This window comes from Marmota marmota, unplaced genomic scaffold (assembly GCF_001458135.2).
Source record: "Marmota marmota marmota unplaced genomic scaffold, marMar, whole genome shotgun sequence".
In the NCBI taxonomy this organism is placed as follows: Eukaryota; Metazoa; Chordata; class Mammalia; order Rodentia; family Sciuridae; genus Marmota; species Marmota marmota.
Window position 1 is genome coordinate 3,101,554 of NW_026000103.1, and position 14,919 is coordinate 3,116,472.

Genomic DNA, 14,919 nt, shown 5'->3' on the forward strand with positions numbered 1-14,919 from the left:
ATATATATAATATATATAATATATATATATATATATAATATATATATATATATATTATATATATTATATATATTATATATATATATAATATATATATAATATATATATAATATATATATATATATTATATATATATACAAAAATTGAAATGTCACACCACACCCCATTAATAGATATAATTACTATGGCAATTAAAGATAAATTTTAAAAAGAGATTTTTTTATATTAAAATAGTTGGAAACCTTTGATCTTTATCATTTTAGAACTTTGTGGTTAATTGGCATTGGCACACTAGAACATGTAATTACAAGAACTTCATTCTATAGATTAAAAAAAAAACTCAAAAATATATGTAATTGTCCAAAGTCATGCAATCAGCAAGCAGCAAACAGAGTTTGGATTGTGGTCTTCTGCCTTTTCCCTTAGCACTCTTCCCAAGATTCTACATCATGCCATGCATGCAATTAGTTTACATGACTTCATTTTATATTGATTCATATTTGACACCCTTTCACACAGTATGATTCAGATGCACAAAAAGAATATAATGTAATTTCTTTTTGTCACATTTTTGGATCTTTAGAGGAAAACTAATGTCTTAGCTACATATTGTCCCCTATCTTGCAGATTATATACAAGACTAAATAAAAGAATCCTTTGACCTGTTGATTTGGTTGAATGCATAGGAACTGAGTGAAATATTATTCAGCCTTTATTTTAACCATTGGCAGAAGATTGCTGAAGAAAGCCTATTAGATCCACATTTGAGTGAAAATTATTTCTTAGACTTCCCCGCCCCCCATAAAAAGGTCTGCAGAGACAGGTGTTGCTTCTCTTTTATAAAATATATAAATATATATTATATATATATACAGATACATGAATATATTATATGTACTCTCTCTATATATATAACATCAATCTTCTTAAAATTTATTCATATATATATATATATATATATATATATAAAAACATGATTTTGGACAACTTAGTTATTTATCTGTGTGTGTATACATATATATATATACACACACACACAGAGAGAGAGAGAGAGAGAGAGAGAGATCTCAAAGTGGAATTCCAGTGTTTATAATAATAGCCAAAAGGCAGAAGGAACTCAAATGTCCAACAATGAATGAATGGATAAACAAAATGTGGTGTGTGTGTTTATGCAAAGAAACACTATTTAGCCCCCCAAAAGAAGAAGACTGTGATAAATACTATAACACCCATGAAACTTGTGAATACCATGCTAAGCAAAATAAACCAGTCACAAAAAATGACAAATACCAGATTATTCTATTTCTATAAAGTACCTAGTACTATAGTCAGGTTCGTAGGCAGAGAAATTAGAATGGTGATTATCACTGGGGGCTGGAGAAGAGAAGATAGGAGTTGTTTTTTAGTGAGTATAGTTTCAATTCTGCAAGATGAAAAAAGTTCATTTTGGAGGGGCGAGTAGTGACAGTTGTACAATGAAGTACTTAATAGGGATGAACTGTGTATTCAAAAATTGTTAAGATTGTAAAGCTTATGTCTTACAATGATAAAAAAAAATTTAAATTTAAATGATAAAGTCAAAGATAATTTTAGGTGGTTTCACAGTAATGTCAAAGAACTTCTGTTCACAAGTATGCACAGTCAGAAAACCTAAACATCTAGACCACATCTTGGAAGTCTCAATATTTGGAAAAGCTAATGAGGTTGAAACCAGAGCAACAAAGTGAACATTCTAGGTTCAAGATAACATTATACTTAGCACCCTCTTGAATTGGATTTGGCCAATAACATGTGAGCAGAAGCAATGTCCATGGCCTTAGAGTGAAAGTATTTGTTTAGACTCCTTTAGACTCCTCCTTTTCCTGCCCTGGAGGCCACGGTTGTGGAGGTGGAGATGGAACTGCTGTCAGCAGGGATTATTGTGGGCACACAGTGGACCCAGAACCCAACAATTTGCACAGGAGCTGTGGCCAAATGGGGAAATAACCCTTTGTGGTGTTAAGCCACCATGATTCGCAATCATTGGTTGCACGTAGTCTCTCCCATCCTTATATAGAGTTTTAGAAGGAGTGTTAGAACATGAGAAATCAAATTTCAGCATGTATCAGTAAAAAGGCACTCTTTAATAACAGCCATTTTCTCTGCAATGGATTTCTGAAAGAAAATTCACAATGATCATTCTTCATGAAATGCACAAGATTATAACAATGACTATTAGCAGTACAGAAAATTTCATTTCTTTCCATATGTAGTTTGACATCACATACTATGCATGACTCAGTGTAGAATGTATGGGTGTATTTTGTTTGGCTTGTTTGTGGTCGAGATGGGGAGAATATCCTAAATAATAGGCACATGAAACATTTCCTTTCTCCCTCCAAGAATGTAGCAGCAGTTGCTACATCGCACTTGGAAAGGGAAGGTGTTCGGCAGCATGTACTCTTCATTTCATCAAGTGTCAGATTCCTGGATGCTTTGGACAGTTTTCTAACTAAGGATCTGTTAATCTTCTAGGGGCATGATGGCTAGAAGAGAAAGTACACAGAAGCCAGTCTCCAGCAGGTTTTGTGGACGGGAGAGGGTGGAGGGCTTTCCTCTCCCTTTTTCCTGATCATTCCTCAGCTGCAGAGTGACTATGAGCTAAAGCTATTCCCAAACATCTGAAAACCATTTATAAAAAACTGAGGTTACTACAAATAAAGACACTTTAAGCTGGTGGTTCATATCTTTAGTTCATGATGTAACGAGACACTAAAATAATAGTGTGTGCTCTAGTGGGAAAAATCATTGAACAGAGTTATGAGACACGTGGTCCACTCCCACCATCAAACTGGGACAAGTCACTCAACTGCCTAGGACCTTATTTCTCTCATCTGTAAGTAAGAGAGGTCAGATCAGTGTCTCCCCAAAAGTGGTCTTTGGTCCAACTCTGGGTATATGAGGGCAGTACCTGTAACAAATGCAGATTCTTAGGCCCATCCTACTCATGTAAATCAGAATCTCTGAGTGTGAGGCTCAGGAATCTGCATTGAAAGTTTCTAAGCACTTAGTCAGATATCTCTATGCTTGGTGACCTCTGGAAGTATATAATATAGCAGATAAAATATTGGGAAGGAAATTATCAAAGACAAATGAAAGCAGATATTCCTCAAACTGACTTGCACATGCTGAACTTTGTGAACCACAAGATTAAAGAATCACTAAGCCTTCTTCCAGCTATGCAGTCCCATGTCATGAATGGGGTAGAAAAGAAATGTTGCTTATGCCCCACCCACTCCATCATCCCCAAAAATGCACAATTCTCTACTTAGAGATCATCCTAGTACAAAACAAAATATTAAAACTGATATGGAATTAATATCTATTCAGAACTATTTCCCCATTCATTTTACCTCATCTCTATTCTCTACTACAAAAAAGTCTGAATATCAATCATACCTTAGAGAATAAATTTTAATACAATAGATGATATTTCAAGGCCAGATCTTTACATCATGTTAACTCCATGTTCCCTCATAAAACTGTTTCCAAATATGAACACCAAAATTTGTAAAACAAAATATTACTGTGCTGCATCTATCAGCAAATAGGTTAGACTCTGTTTTACTTAAAACAGCATAAAATAAGATGGAAACAGTTAGTGAAAATATGAAAACTAAAACACAAAAATGAAAATGAAGAAAGTATGTATTATTGTGTTTGAAACCCAGAAGGTAAGCAATGATTCCATTCCCTCAATAAAATCCTGAGTCTCTTAGTTGCAGAGACGTCAGTATACCCAGAACCAGTTCCCAGACCTCTAGGACTCCAGTTCAGTGTCTTCTTTATAATATTGGGCAAAGTCTCACACTGAGAATTGGAAAGCATCAGTCTTGGAAAAGTATGTATCATAACCAAAATGATTTTTAATGGGATTTGGAAACGGGTAAGGATGAGAAAATAGAATTATGAAAGAGAATACATAGTGCTAACTTCTAGTCTAACATGGCAGATTGAACACCATATTTTCTCCATTCTTTCGGAAATGTCTTTTAAAATAACAGTAAATAAATAAAGATGACAAGAGAACTGGAAAGGAGACAACAGCCAACAAAAGATGCCAATAAATTCTTGGAATATGGAAAACTCGTGGAGGATGTAACTGGACGAACAGAATTGCGCCTGCAGAGAAAGACAATGATGAGAAGCAAGACCATTTGGCCTGTAAAACTTCAAGAAAGAAGACTTCCAACGTGGAGGCACCTGGTGCTATAGAAAGGGAGGGAAGAAGAGAGTTTATCTACACAGAGGAATACTGGTTGAAAATCTATGAAGATTGTTAAAAAATAAAACTGAGAAAAATCTTGTAAATAAAACCATAACAATAAGGTAATAAAAATAAGAGAAAATGTTTTTAAATATAGATTTTTGATATAGGAAACCCATAACTAATAGGCATTTCATATAAAGAAGACACATAAGATATTGGGAGTAAATTATCAAAGACATATGAAAGCAGATATTCCTCAAACTGAAGGAGATAGATCTATTGAAAGCCCACAGATAACCTAGCACAATGAATTTAAATAAACCACACCAAGCCACAATATCATGAAACTTCAACATAGCAGTCAGCAAATTATGGCTCGTAAGACAAATCTTGCCTATCACCTGGTTTTATAAATAGTTTATTGGAGCAGAGCCTTATTCCATTTATATAATCATTCATTTACATATTGTCTATGGTTATTTTCATGTACAATAGCAGAGTTGAGTAGCTGGGACACAGTATGGCCCACAAAGCCTACAATACATACTACATTGCCCTTTACAGAAAAATTGTACCAACCCCAATTTAGAGCACCAGATATAAAGTAACCATTCTAGAAATATTTTTTTTAAATCAGACTAACAACACAGGATCTAGATTAGAAATGTCATTGGCTGCTCAAAGAGATATAGTAATGCCTTCAAAACTTGGGTGGTGTGGTGGAGAGTAGATACAGGGAGAAAATTATTTTCAACATAGGACTATAAACCATGCAAACTAAGAAACAAGTGAGAGAGCAAAATAATTTTTTTAGACACAAAACTAATTAAAAATTTTACTTCCATACTCATACTTTATGGTTGTGGAATCTGTAATAGGAAATTTGACAGAATAAAAACAGTAGATGGAAGTCTTGGTATGACAGCTAAGTGGGCAACTCTGCAGAAAGCAATCAGATAGGGAGACAGCCCAGGACTGTGGAAGGAGAAACCCTAGCAAAGAAACAAATAGGATTGTACTGTGCCTTAGCACCTGAAAAAAGTATTCGTAGTATTATGATAGGTCGACGTAGCATTAGAGGAAAAGAGTGACAATTACATAAATTAAGAATTTTCTTTCTACCAAGGCAATTATTAACTCCTTTAAAAAAATATGATAAGTGGGGGCTGGGGATGTGGCTCAAGTGGTAGCACACTTGCCTGGCATGCTTGCAGCACTGGGTTCGATCCTCAGCACCATATACAAATAAAGATGTTGTGTCCGGCAAAAACTAAAAAATAAATATTAAAAAAAATTCTCTCTCTCTCTCTCTCTCTTTAAAAAAAATATGATAGGTGAAAAGATGCTCAACATCATTACTCATTAGGGAAATACACATGAAAACCACAATGAGCTATTAATTCATACCCCACTTTGGATATATAATACAAAGTTGGATAATATAAAGTATTGGTGAGGATATGGGAAAATTGGAATATCCACTACTGGTGGAAATGTGTGAAGTGTGACCACTTTGGAAAGCACTCCAGCAGTTCTTCAAATAACTAAACATACAGTTATAATTTTTACAGTAATTTTACTCCAATAGATATGCCCCAGAGATATGAAAATATACCCATACAAAAACTTGTAATTTTTTTGAAAGAGAGAGAGAGAGAGAGAGAGAGAGAGAGAGAGAGAATTTTTCAATATTTATTTTTTAGTTCTCGGTGGACACAACATCGTTATTTTATTTTTATGTGGTGTTGAGGATCAAACCCAGCGCTCTGTGCATGACAGGCAAGTGCGCTACCGCTTGAGCCACATCCCCAGACTGTATGTAAATTTTTACAGCATTATTATAATAGCAAAATGTGGAAAGAACCCGAATGCCCATCAACAAACATAAATATACTATGACACATTCATAAGATATCTAATGTAGATATAATTATAATATTATGCAGCCATAAAAAGGAATGATGTACTGAAATAAACTAAAACTTTGATGAACCTTGAAAATCTGCTAAGTGAAAGAAGCAATCACAAATTATTATGGTATTTTAAATGGCCCTACTTTTTTAAAAAGTTTAAATTTGAAAAGATTTTTAAAACTATCTTTATTATACTGCTACAGTCTAAAAGTGAAAAGATGGAAATTGATATACCATGCAAATGCAGCCCCAAAACAAGCAGGAGTAGCTACTCTCATATCTAACAAAGCAGACTTCAAGCCAGAATTAATCAGAAGAGAAAAAGAAGGTCACTTTATAGTGGTAAAGGGAATTATCCAACAAGAAGATATAATAATAATAAACATTTATGCCCCAAATTTTGGTACACTTAATTACATAAAACAGATACTACTAAAATTAAAGGCACAGATATACCCCAGTACAATAATACTGAGTGCTTTCAACATACCACTCTCATCACAAGATAGGTCATCCAGACAAAAACTCAGTAAAGACTCTTCAAATGTAAAAATATTATAAATCACATGGACTTCAAACATCTATATAATATTTCATCCAAAAACGACTGAATACATTTTCTTTTCAGCTGAGCATGTAACCTTCTTAAAAATAGATCATATGAAAATCTAAAGTAGAAAGAAAGATCGGTGTTTGCTTAAGGCTAATATAAAAGGAGAATAGAGATAACTAAAGGGAACATGGATTTTTGTCTTTTTTTTTTTTGAGGTGACAAAAATGTAAAATCAAATATGTAAAATTGTTGTACACATCTGTGAATAAAACCCACTGAAGTGTACACTGTTTTTATCCACTTTAATTGATGCATTATAGTTGTACATAGTGATGTGATTTATTGTTAAATATTTATACATGCACAAAATATAATAATAAATTTGGCTAATATCATTACCCAGTATTTCCCCTTTCTCTCCTCCTGGTCCCTTTACTCACTAAACTCCCGTGAATTTTCATGAGATACCCCTACTTTCCTTTTTCCTTGCTGGCTTGCTCACATATGGGAGAAAACATGACCCTTGACTTTCTGATTTGGGCTTATTTTACCCAGCATAATGTTCTCAATTTCATCCACTTCCCAGAGAATGACATAATTTTATTTTTCTTCATGGCTGAATAAAACTTCATTGTGTTTATATACTACATTTTCTTTATCCATTCATCCATTGATGGACACCTAGGCTGGTTCCATAGTTTGGCTATTGTGAATTGAGCAGTTATAAACATGGGTATGCATGTATCACTATAGTATGATGACTTAAATTCTTTACAATAAATAACAAGGAGTGGTATATCTGGGTCATATGGAGGTTCCATTCCTAGTCTTTTGAGGAACCGCCATAATAATTTCCATAGTGGAATTGTATACTTTAAATGGGTGAATTGTGAATTATGTGAATTTTGAGTCAATAAAGCTTGGAAAAAGAAATATATTAGAAGAAAATAAAATAATAATACACTATATGTTAGATGTAGCAATGACAATATAATGCTGAGTATTGATTTTTTTAATATAATAAATGATAATGAAAGCAGGATAAAAGTAAATTAAGAAAGAATTAGGAAATCATTCAATAATAGGAATTGAATAAAATATGATCTAGAAGTCACATTTAAAGTATATTGTAAAAACTATGGAGCTGTCATATAAAAATCCAAAGAATTTAAAATGTTTATCTAATGTTAAGATACTCAAAGGCAAAGTAGATTTTAAAGCACAGACTATCACCAGGGGGAGAGAAGGTCATTTAAGAATAATAAAATCAGAGATATGATAAATTGTGGTATAAAGGTGTATTAAGAATCATAATTGCAAAAATAAATAAATAGAATAAAAAAGGAATAATAAAAGGCTCAATTCACCAGAATAACATAACAATTCTAAAAATTATATGCCCAATAACAGCTTCAAAATAAATAAAGCAAAAAAATTAATAGAACTTTAAGGAGAAATAGAAAAATCCACATAGATGATGATTTTGATACTCTTCTCTCAGTATTCAATATAATAAGTATAAAGAAAATCAGTAAGTGTACAGATGATTTGAACAATGCTATCAACAGGACTTAATCGATATTTATAGACTATTCCACCAAACAACAGCCAGGAAAAAAGTAGAAGACACAAATCTGTAGAAAATCTAGTTCTTTTCAAACACACATATGAGTGTATTTACTAAGAGTGAACATACTCTATGCCATAAAACAAGTGTCAACAAATTTTTAAAAATTCAAGTTCCATAAAATGTATTCTCTGACCAGATTGGAATTAAATTAAAAAAATCAATAACATAAAGATATCTGGGAAATCCTGTATTGTTTAGAAACAAAACAATATACTCCTGAATAACCACTGGTCAAATAAGAAATCAAAGTGAAATAACAAATATTTTGATCTGAATAAAACTGATACATCAAAATTTATGGCATATGACTAAAGAAGAATTTAATAACATTTAAATCACTAAAAAGCTATATCAAAAAACCAAAAAGATTTTATAGCTATGATCTCAGCATATGCCTTAAGAAACTAAAAAAATAAGACCAAATAAAACTCAAAATAGTATCAGAAAAAAAATAATATAAAAGAGGAAATGAAAATATAAGCAAGGAAATAGAAAGCAAGAACAACAAAGAAAAATTCATGAAATCAAAAGTGGTTCTTTAAGAAGACTTGATAAAATTGAAAATTTTCCAGATTAGTCAGGAAAAAAAGAAAGAACAAAAGAAAGAACCAGTAGCAGAAATGAGTCAGACAACATAACTACATACTCTAATAATATTAAATTAGATAATAAAGGAGCACAAAAAGAAAAACAAAAGAAATATTTATTAATAAAGCTGACAAAAATGTGTAAGACTATATACTGAAACAATCTGACATGGCTTAAAGGACCTAAACAAATAAAGAGATATACCATATCCATGGATCATAAAACTTAGTATTGTCAAGAGGCCAATTTTCTCAAAATAAATCTATAAATTAAAATACTCCCAAATAAATCCCTGCTTGCATGTTTTTAAACTACCAAACTGATTATAAAATTCATATAAAATAACCAAATCTATGATCTGAAAATGAAGGACAAAGTTGGAAGGATCACATTCCTGAGTTAATGACCTTTTATAAAACTCCAGTACACAAGAGAGCATGCTACTGGCATAGCAATAGACAAAGAGTTCATTCAAGTACAATGGAAAACCCAAAAATAGACCCCACATGAATAGACAACTGATTTTTGATGAAGGTATGTATATAGACAGCATAGTGGAGAAAGGGTAATCTCTACAAAAAATTATGCTAGAATAATCGAATTTCAAATTATGTGAAAACTGAACTGTGGCCCATGCATACAAATGAACTCAATATGATATGTAGATTAAATGTAAAACCAAAAACTATAAACTTTTAGGAAAAATATGTCTGTGATCCTTGAGTAGATCAAATGTTTCTTAGAAATGAGCAAAATCACAATACACCAAGAAATGATTTGATAAGTCCAATTTCATCAAAATTAAAAACTTAATCAGAAGATGCTATTAAAGGAAAAGACACACCACAGACTGAGAGAAAATTTTTCAAATCATGCATTTCTTCAAAGACATAGCCAGAATACATCAAGAATTCTCCAAACTCGATAATAAAAAACTAACAATAAAGAACCAATATTTCAATAGAAATTTTTCCAAAGAAGAGTACTGTCATGCATTGTATGCATAATGACATTTCAGTAGATAACGGACTGCTTACATGATGGTGGTCCCATAAGATTTTATCACTTAGTGACATCTCAATAGTCATAGTTTATGTAAGTACACTCTATCAGGTTCAAAAAATGACAAAAATCGTGCAATGACTCATTTCTCAGAACATTTATCCACCATTAAGTGATACATGACTATATATTCAAATAAACCCATGAAATAAATAAAATCCATGAAAAAAATGTTCAACATCATTAATACTTAGTGAATTGCAAATTAAAACATAGAACAAACTATTACTACAGGTATGGCTAAAATAAAGCACCACACACACCAGGGGTTGGCAAAGATAAGAAGAATTCTAAGTCTCATGAGCTTTTGTAAGAACGTAAAATGATAGAGTGGCCTTCCTTTATCCTCTCAGGGAATATTCTCTGAGACACTCAGAGAATGCTTAAAATCTCAGGTAATACCAATGGTTTTTCTTATTCATACATTTCTATGGGAAAGTTTGATTTATAGATGAGGCAGAGTAAAAATTAACAAAACAATAATAATATGGAACAGTTAGCACATACAATCGTAAGTTATTTAAAACTTATAAGTTATTTCTTGAACTTTCCATTTAATATTTTCAGACCACAGTGACAACAGAGAATAGAAAACACAGAAAGCGAAACCATGGGTTGGGGGGACCACAGTGCCATCTTTAAAAACTAAGTTTCTTAAAAAGTTAAGCACACACCTGGCATATGATTCAGCCATTCAACTCCTAGGTATTTACATAATGTAAATAAAAACCACATATTCGTACAAACACTTGTACACAACTGTTCATAGCAACTTTATTGATAATAGCCAAAAAGAAACACACTGAATATTAATAGGTGAAAGTTGATGTACAATAAACTGAAAAATCCATACAGTGTAAACTCAGGGGGAATAAAAGCAATGAACTATTATTGATATATGATACAGCATAGATAATCACAAGATAATTATACTGAGTGAAAAAGGCCAAACCAAAAAGGATGTGGGGGTCTGATCCCATTTACAAAAAATTCTAGAAATGTAAACTAATTTATAGAAATGTAAACTAATCATGTTCCTAATGATATGGATGAGAGGGAGACATCACAAAAGGTCATGAGGAAACTGGGATAATGGTGTCATGGGTGTATGCATTCGTCAAAACTTACCAAATTGTACATTTTAAATGTGTAGTTTACTGTATGCCAGATATACCTCAAGACAATAAAAATGAAAATGATTGCCTCTAGGGATGGTATCTAAGCTTAAGAAAAACAGTGGGGCAAGAAGTTGCTGTTTCTTTCTAAGCTCTTAGTAGTATTTTTTAACCACACAGTAGTTATTATTGTAAAAATTAAAATAAATGACAGCAAACACATAAACAGACCAATAAAAGACAAGCCAGTCCTTTTCAAGCTCCCTAGTTGAAAAAATCTATCTATAAAGGCACAGATTCTTTTCAGCCATTCTAGAACTATTTACTTCACTACTGAATTTCTAGCAAGTATAGCACCAAGAACACCACTGGAAGTGAAAAATATTCAATCTTTATATTTTAATGAGCCATCATTGATATACTACCAAAAGGACACAAATTGCCACTAAGTGACATTTTTAAGCAATAGTAGTAGATTTGCACTGATGTGAAAACCCACTCTCTTGATGGACTTTCTTCATTGTCACAGTTAGGTTGTAGAAATCATTAAGTAGTTGATAATACCTACTATTTAAAAACACTAGTTACACCCATTCTCATGGGGGGAAAATTGGCTAAGAGGGTGAGTTCAGGTTCAGCTTATGAAGTGAAATTAATCAGTAAAATAATCAGTTTTATAAACCTAAGGAGTGAGCGGAAAAGAATCTGAAAGGAGACTAATTCAGGCAGACTAGAAGGAAAAGGAAGTAACCTCTGAAAGTAGAAATATAGTAAGAAGAAAGAAATGTTGAGATTTCCAAATAATTTTAATTTGTATTAAAATTGTTCTTTGAGCTATTGCTGTAATTCACTTTAACTGGTAGATCTTGATCTCAGACTATCCTTCTACAATATATATAAAAGAGAGGTCTGGTAATATGTACATGGATTGAGTACTTTAATTTAAAAAATAAAAAGTTTAAAGAATATGTAAATTCCAAATAATGTTCAAATCATCTGGCACTGTCTCCTGGTTATAGGATGATTTCTCCTTGATTTGATATTAACTATCCTCATTTTTTAATCTATGTAATTCAATAATTACATAATGTCCAAGGTTAAAAAAAAGAGTTGCTCTGACAAACACCTGACCAGGTTAGTCCCATCTTATATTCTACCCAACCAGCTACCTTTTTTTTAAGAGAGAGCAATAAATTTTTAATATTTATTTTTTAGTTTTCGGTGGACACAGCATTTTTATTTTATTTTTATGTGGTGCTGAGGATCGAACCCAGCGCCCTGCGCATGCCAACCGAGCTGTGCTACCGCTTGCACCACATCCCCAGCCCACCAGCTACCATTTTTAAACTGTCCCAAACCCTTTCCTCAAGTTTAATCAGGCTTTTCACATGTGGAGAACAGCCCTGAAGAGTGAAAAAGGACCAAACCATTTGGAATTAGATAATAAGCCACTGCCAACCCACACACAAGGCCCAAATCTGCTTTTATCTTCCTCATCTATAAGACATGATTGAGACCTGGTGCAAGAAAGAACAGGTGTGTAATGTTAGGAAAATCAATTTGTTTTGAAGGCCAAAATCTGGAATGACTTGAAGTGATTTGAACAGGCAAAGTGGAAAGTATTTAAAATTATACATGTATATGTGTCAAAAGTCTAAGAAACTGAATTAAACTCCTCTTTAGCATTTTTGCTAGATCCAACATTAGTTGACATGTTAACAAAATCTTAAGGATAAAGTAGAACTTCTCCTGTGGGTATAAAAAAATAAAACTGAAGTTGTCTTCATCTGGTTTGAAGTCAACCTGCCTGGAGTTGTTGGAGCTGGCAATACCTTTGAGAACACAGGCCAACACCCTTATTTTACAGATGAGGAAATGGAAGGTTAAGGACCTTGACCAAAATGACACAGCTAGTTAGGGGCAGAGCCAGAACTGGAGACTACATGCCAAGACTCCTGAGCCTTTTTTCTGTTCTCCTTTTAGTTTACTTTTGGAGAATAATTCTCCAAAAAGGTCACCTTAAGAGTTGTCATTTTTGCTCAGGTTTTCAACCTAGCTGCACAAGGAATCACCTGAGACTTTAGGAATCTTGAGCCTGGGCCTCCCCTCTCCCCTAGTCATGTAATTCAGGTGGGGCAGTGACCCTAGCACAGGGAGTTCCAGAGCTCCCTTGGGTAACCCTTCTGTGCAGCCATCAGTGAGAAGGCCTGCCTGGAACAAGGCATGGTGGGAATAAAACCTGCTGTTAATTAAGACAAACTTTTCCTATCTAAGCAGGTGTTCCCAGCTGAAAATTTCTATCACTTATTAGGGTAGCCTCTCAGGTCCTAGTTGGCTCTGGGTCCTTCTGAGAATTCACTTTTGATCCTCTCTCAACCTCAAGAAGTGCACCTCAACAATCAAAATGACAATTAAAATACAGAAATAGAATAGAGAAATAGCGAAGACAAGTTTCAAAACACTAAGTAAAAGCGAGGGCAGGAACCCCCACCCCCACCCCGCCCCCTGATTTGGACAAGTCTCACTAAGGAAACAAAGGGAAGCTATCTGGCAATAATTCTGGGCAAGAGTAGCTGAGTATTTTCCCCAATAACCCAAGTAACCCTATGAAAAGCAAATCTATGTCGGTCAAATTATGTACAAACTGCCTAAATCATAGGTTTTCGGCCAAAGCTACCTGATTCTGAAAAACAAGCCAAGGCTAGATAGCACAAGCATCTTGACATTGACCTGACTCTTGGCCCCGCCCCCTTCCCTAAGCAGCTCCCTCCAGTCTTGAAGTCATATACCACGAACTGTGAATTAGACACTTTCTCTCAGGGTCCTTTTACGCAGCCTGGGGGCCTAAGCAACCCACTCAGAACTCCCCGATTCCTATACCCTGTGTGACCCAGCAGAAAACCGCGGAGGACTTGACCGGGTGTGGCGGGGACCAGCCCTCCTGCGCCCGCCTCATCTGCTTTCTGGAAGTACCCGAGAGCCCTCCTGGTCTGCGGTCTGCTCTGCCCTGACACACAGCCACCGGTGGCCCCAGGGTGACTGTGTCAGAAGTTCACTGAGTCCGCTGAAGAGCGGAAGTGAGGAGGAGTATCCCAGCACCCCTGTCTCGCAGGCACTGCCCCGAGACCCCAGGAGCCAGAGAGGGGACTCCTCAGACTGGAAAGGTGGAGGGGTCGCGGGCTTCCCGAGAGATGACAGCTCTACCATCAGACGCCGCCTTCTCGCCCGACTCTACACACGGGAAGGAAGACCTAGGCGGCACCGGCGAGAAGCCGGGGCAGGGTCCCAGGACTCAGGGCAGAGATCGACCCCGCCCGCCTGAAGCTTGCCCGGGGCTCGCCTTAGCTTTCCTCCACCTGTCCCAGCTCGGGTGGTGGCGCAGACTTGGATCAGACCTTCGCGGAAAAGAGCGCGCCCCAAGCTGTAACGCGCCCCACAAGAGCACGACCAGAAGTTCAGGAAGGACGCTAGAAACGCAGGCTGCCCTACCTGTCCGGCGACATAGAGCAGGCACCAGGTGCCACCGAGAAGGCGGGCCAGGAACCCCGGGTTTCTGGGCGCCTCCCGCCGTGCCATGGTCCCCCGCGGAGACCAAAGGGAGTCTTGGAAGACACCCCTCCCTGAAAGCTGTAGCTGCCTCCTGCGCGGACTGCTGGAGCTGCGCGGTTGCAGTAAGCGACCAAGCTCCAGGCGCGAGCCGCGCGAGGCAAGGCTGCGCTGGGGTTGGCGGTGCGTGTTCGGAGCAGCGGTGCGGCTGCGGAGCCCGGCGCTTTCAATGGGAGCGCGTGCGCTGGGGGCTGGGGGCGTAT

General features: G+C 35.6%; 1 protein-coding gene across 2 annotated transcripts in view; it reads right to left on the reverse strand.

Annotated features, from left to right (window-relative positions):
* Adamtsl1 (ADAMTS like 1) overlaps positions 1-14,910 on the reverse strand; it is a 905,649-nt gene extending 890,739 nt beyond the window's left edge. For both annotated transcript variants that reach the window (XM_048783907.1, XM_048783906.1), the window contains exon 1: positions 14,600-14,910. In XM_048783907.1, the coding sequence (XP_048639864.1) occupies positions 14,600-14,686 (87 nt within the window). In that variant the 5' untranslated portion in view covers positions 14,687-14,910. The remainder of the gene's footprint in view (positions 1-14,599) is intronic.
* Positions 14,911-14,919: the final 9 nt, after the last annotated feature.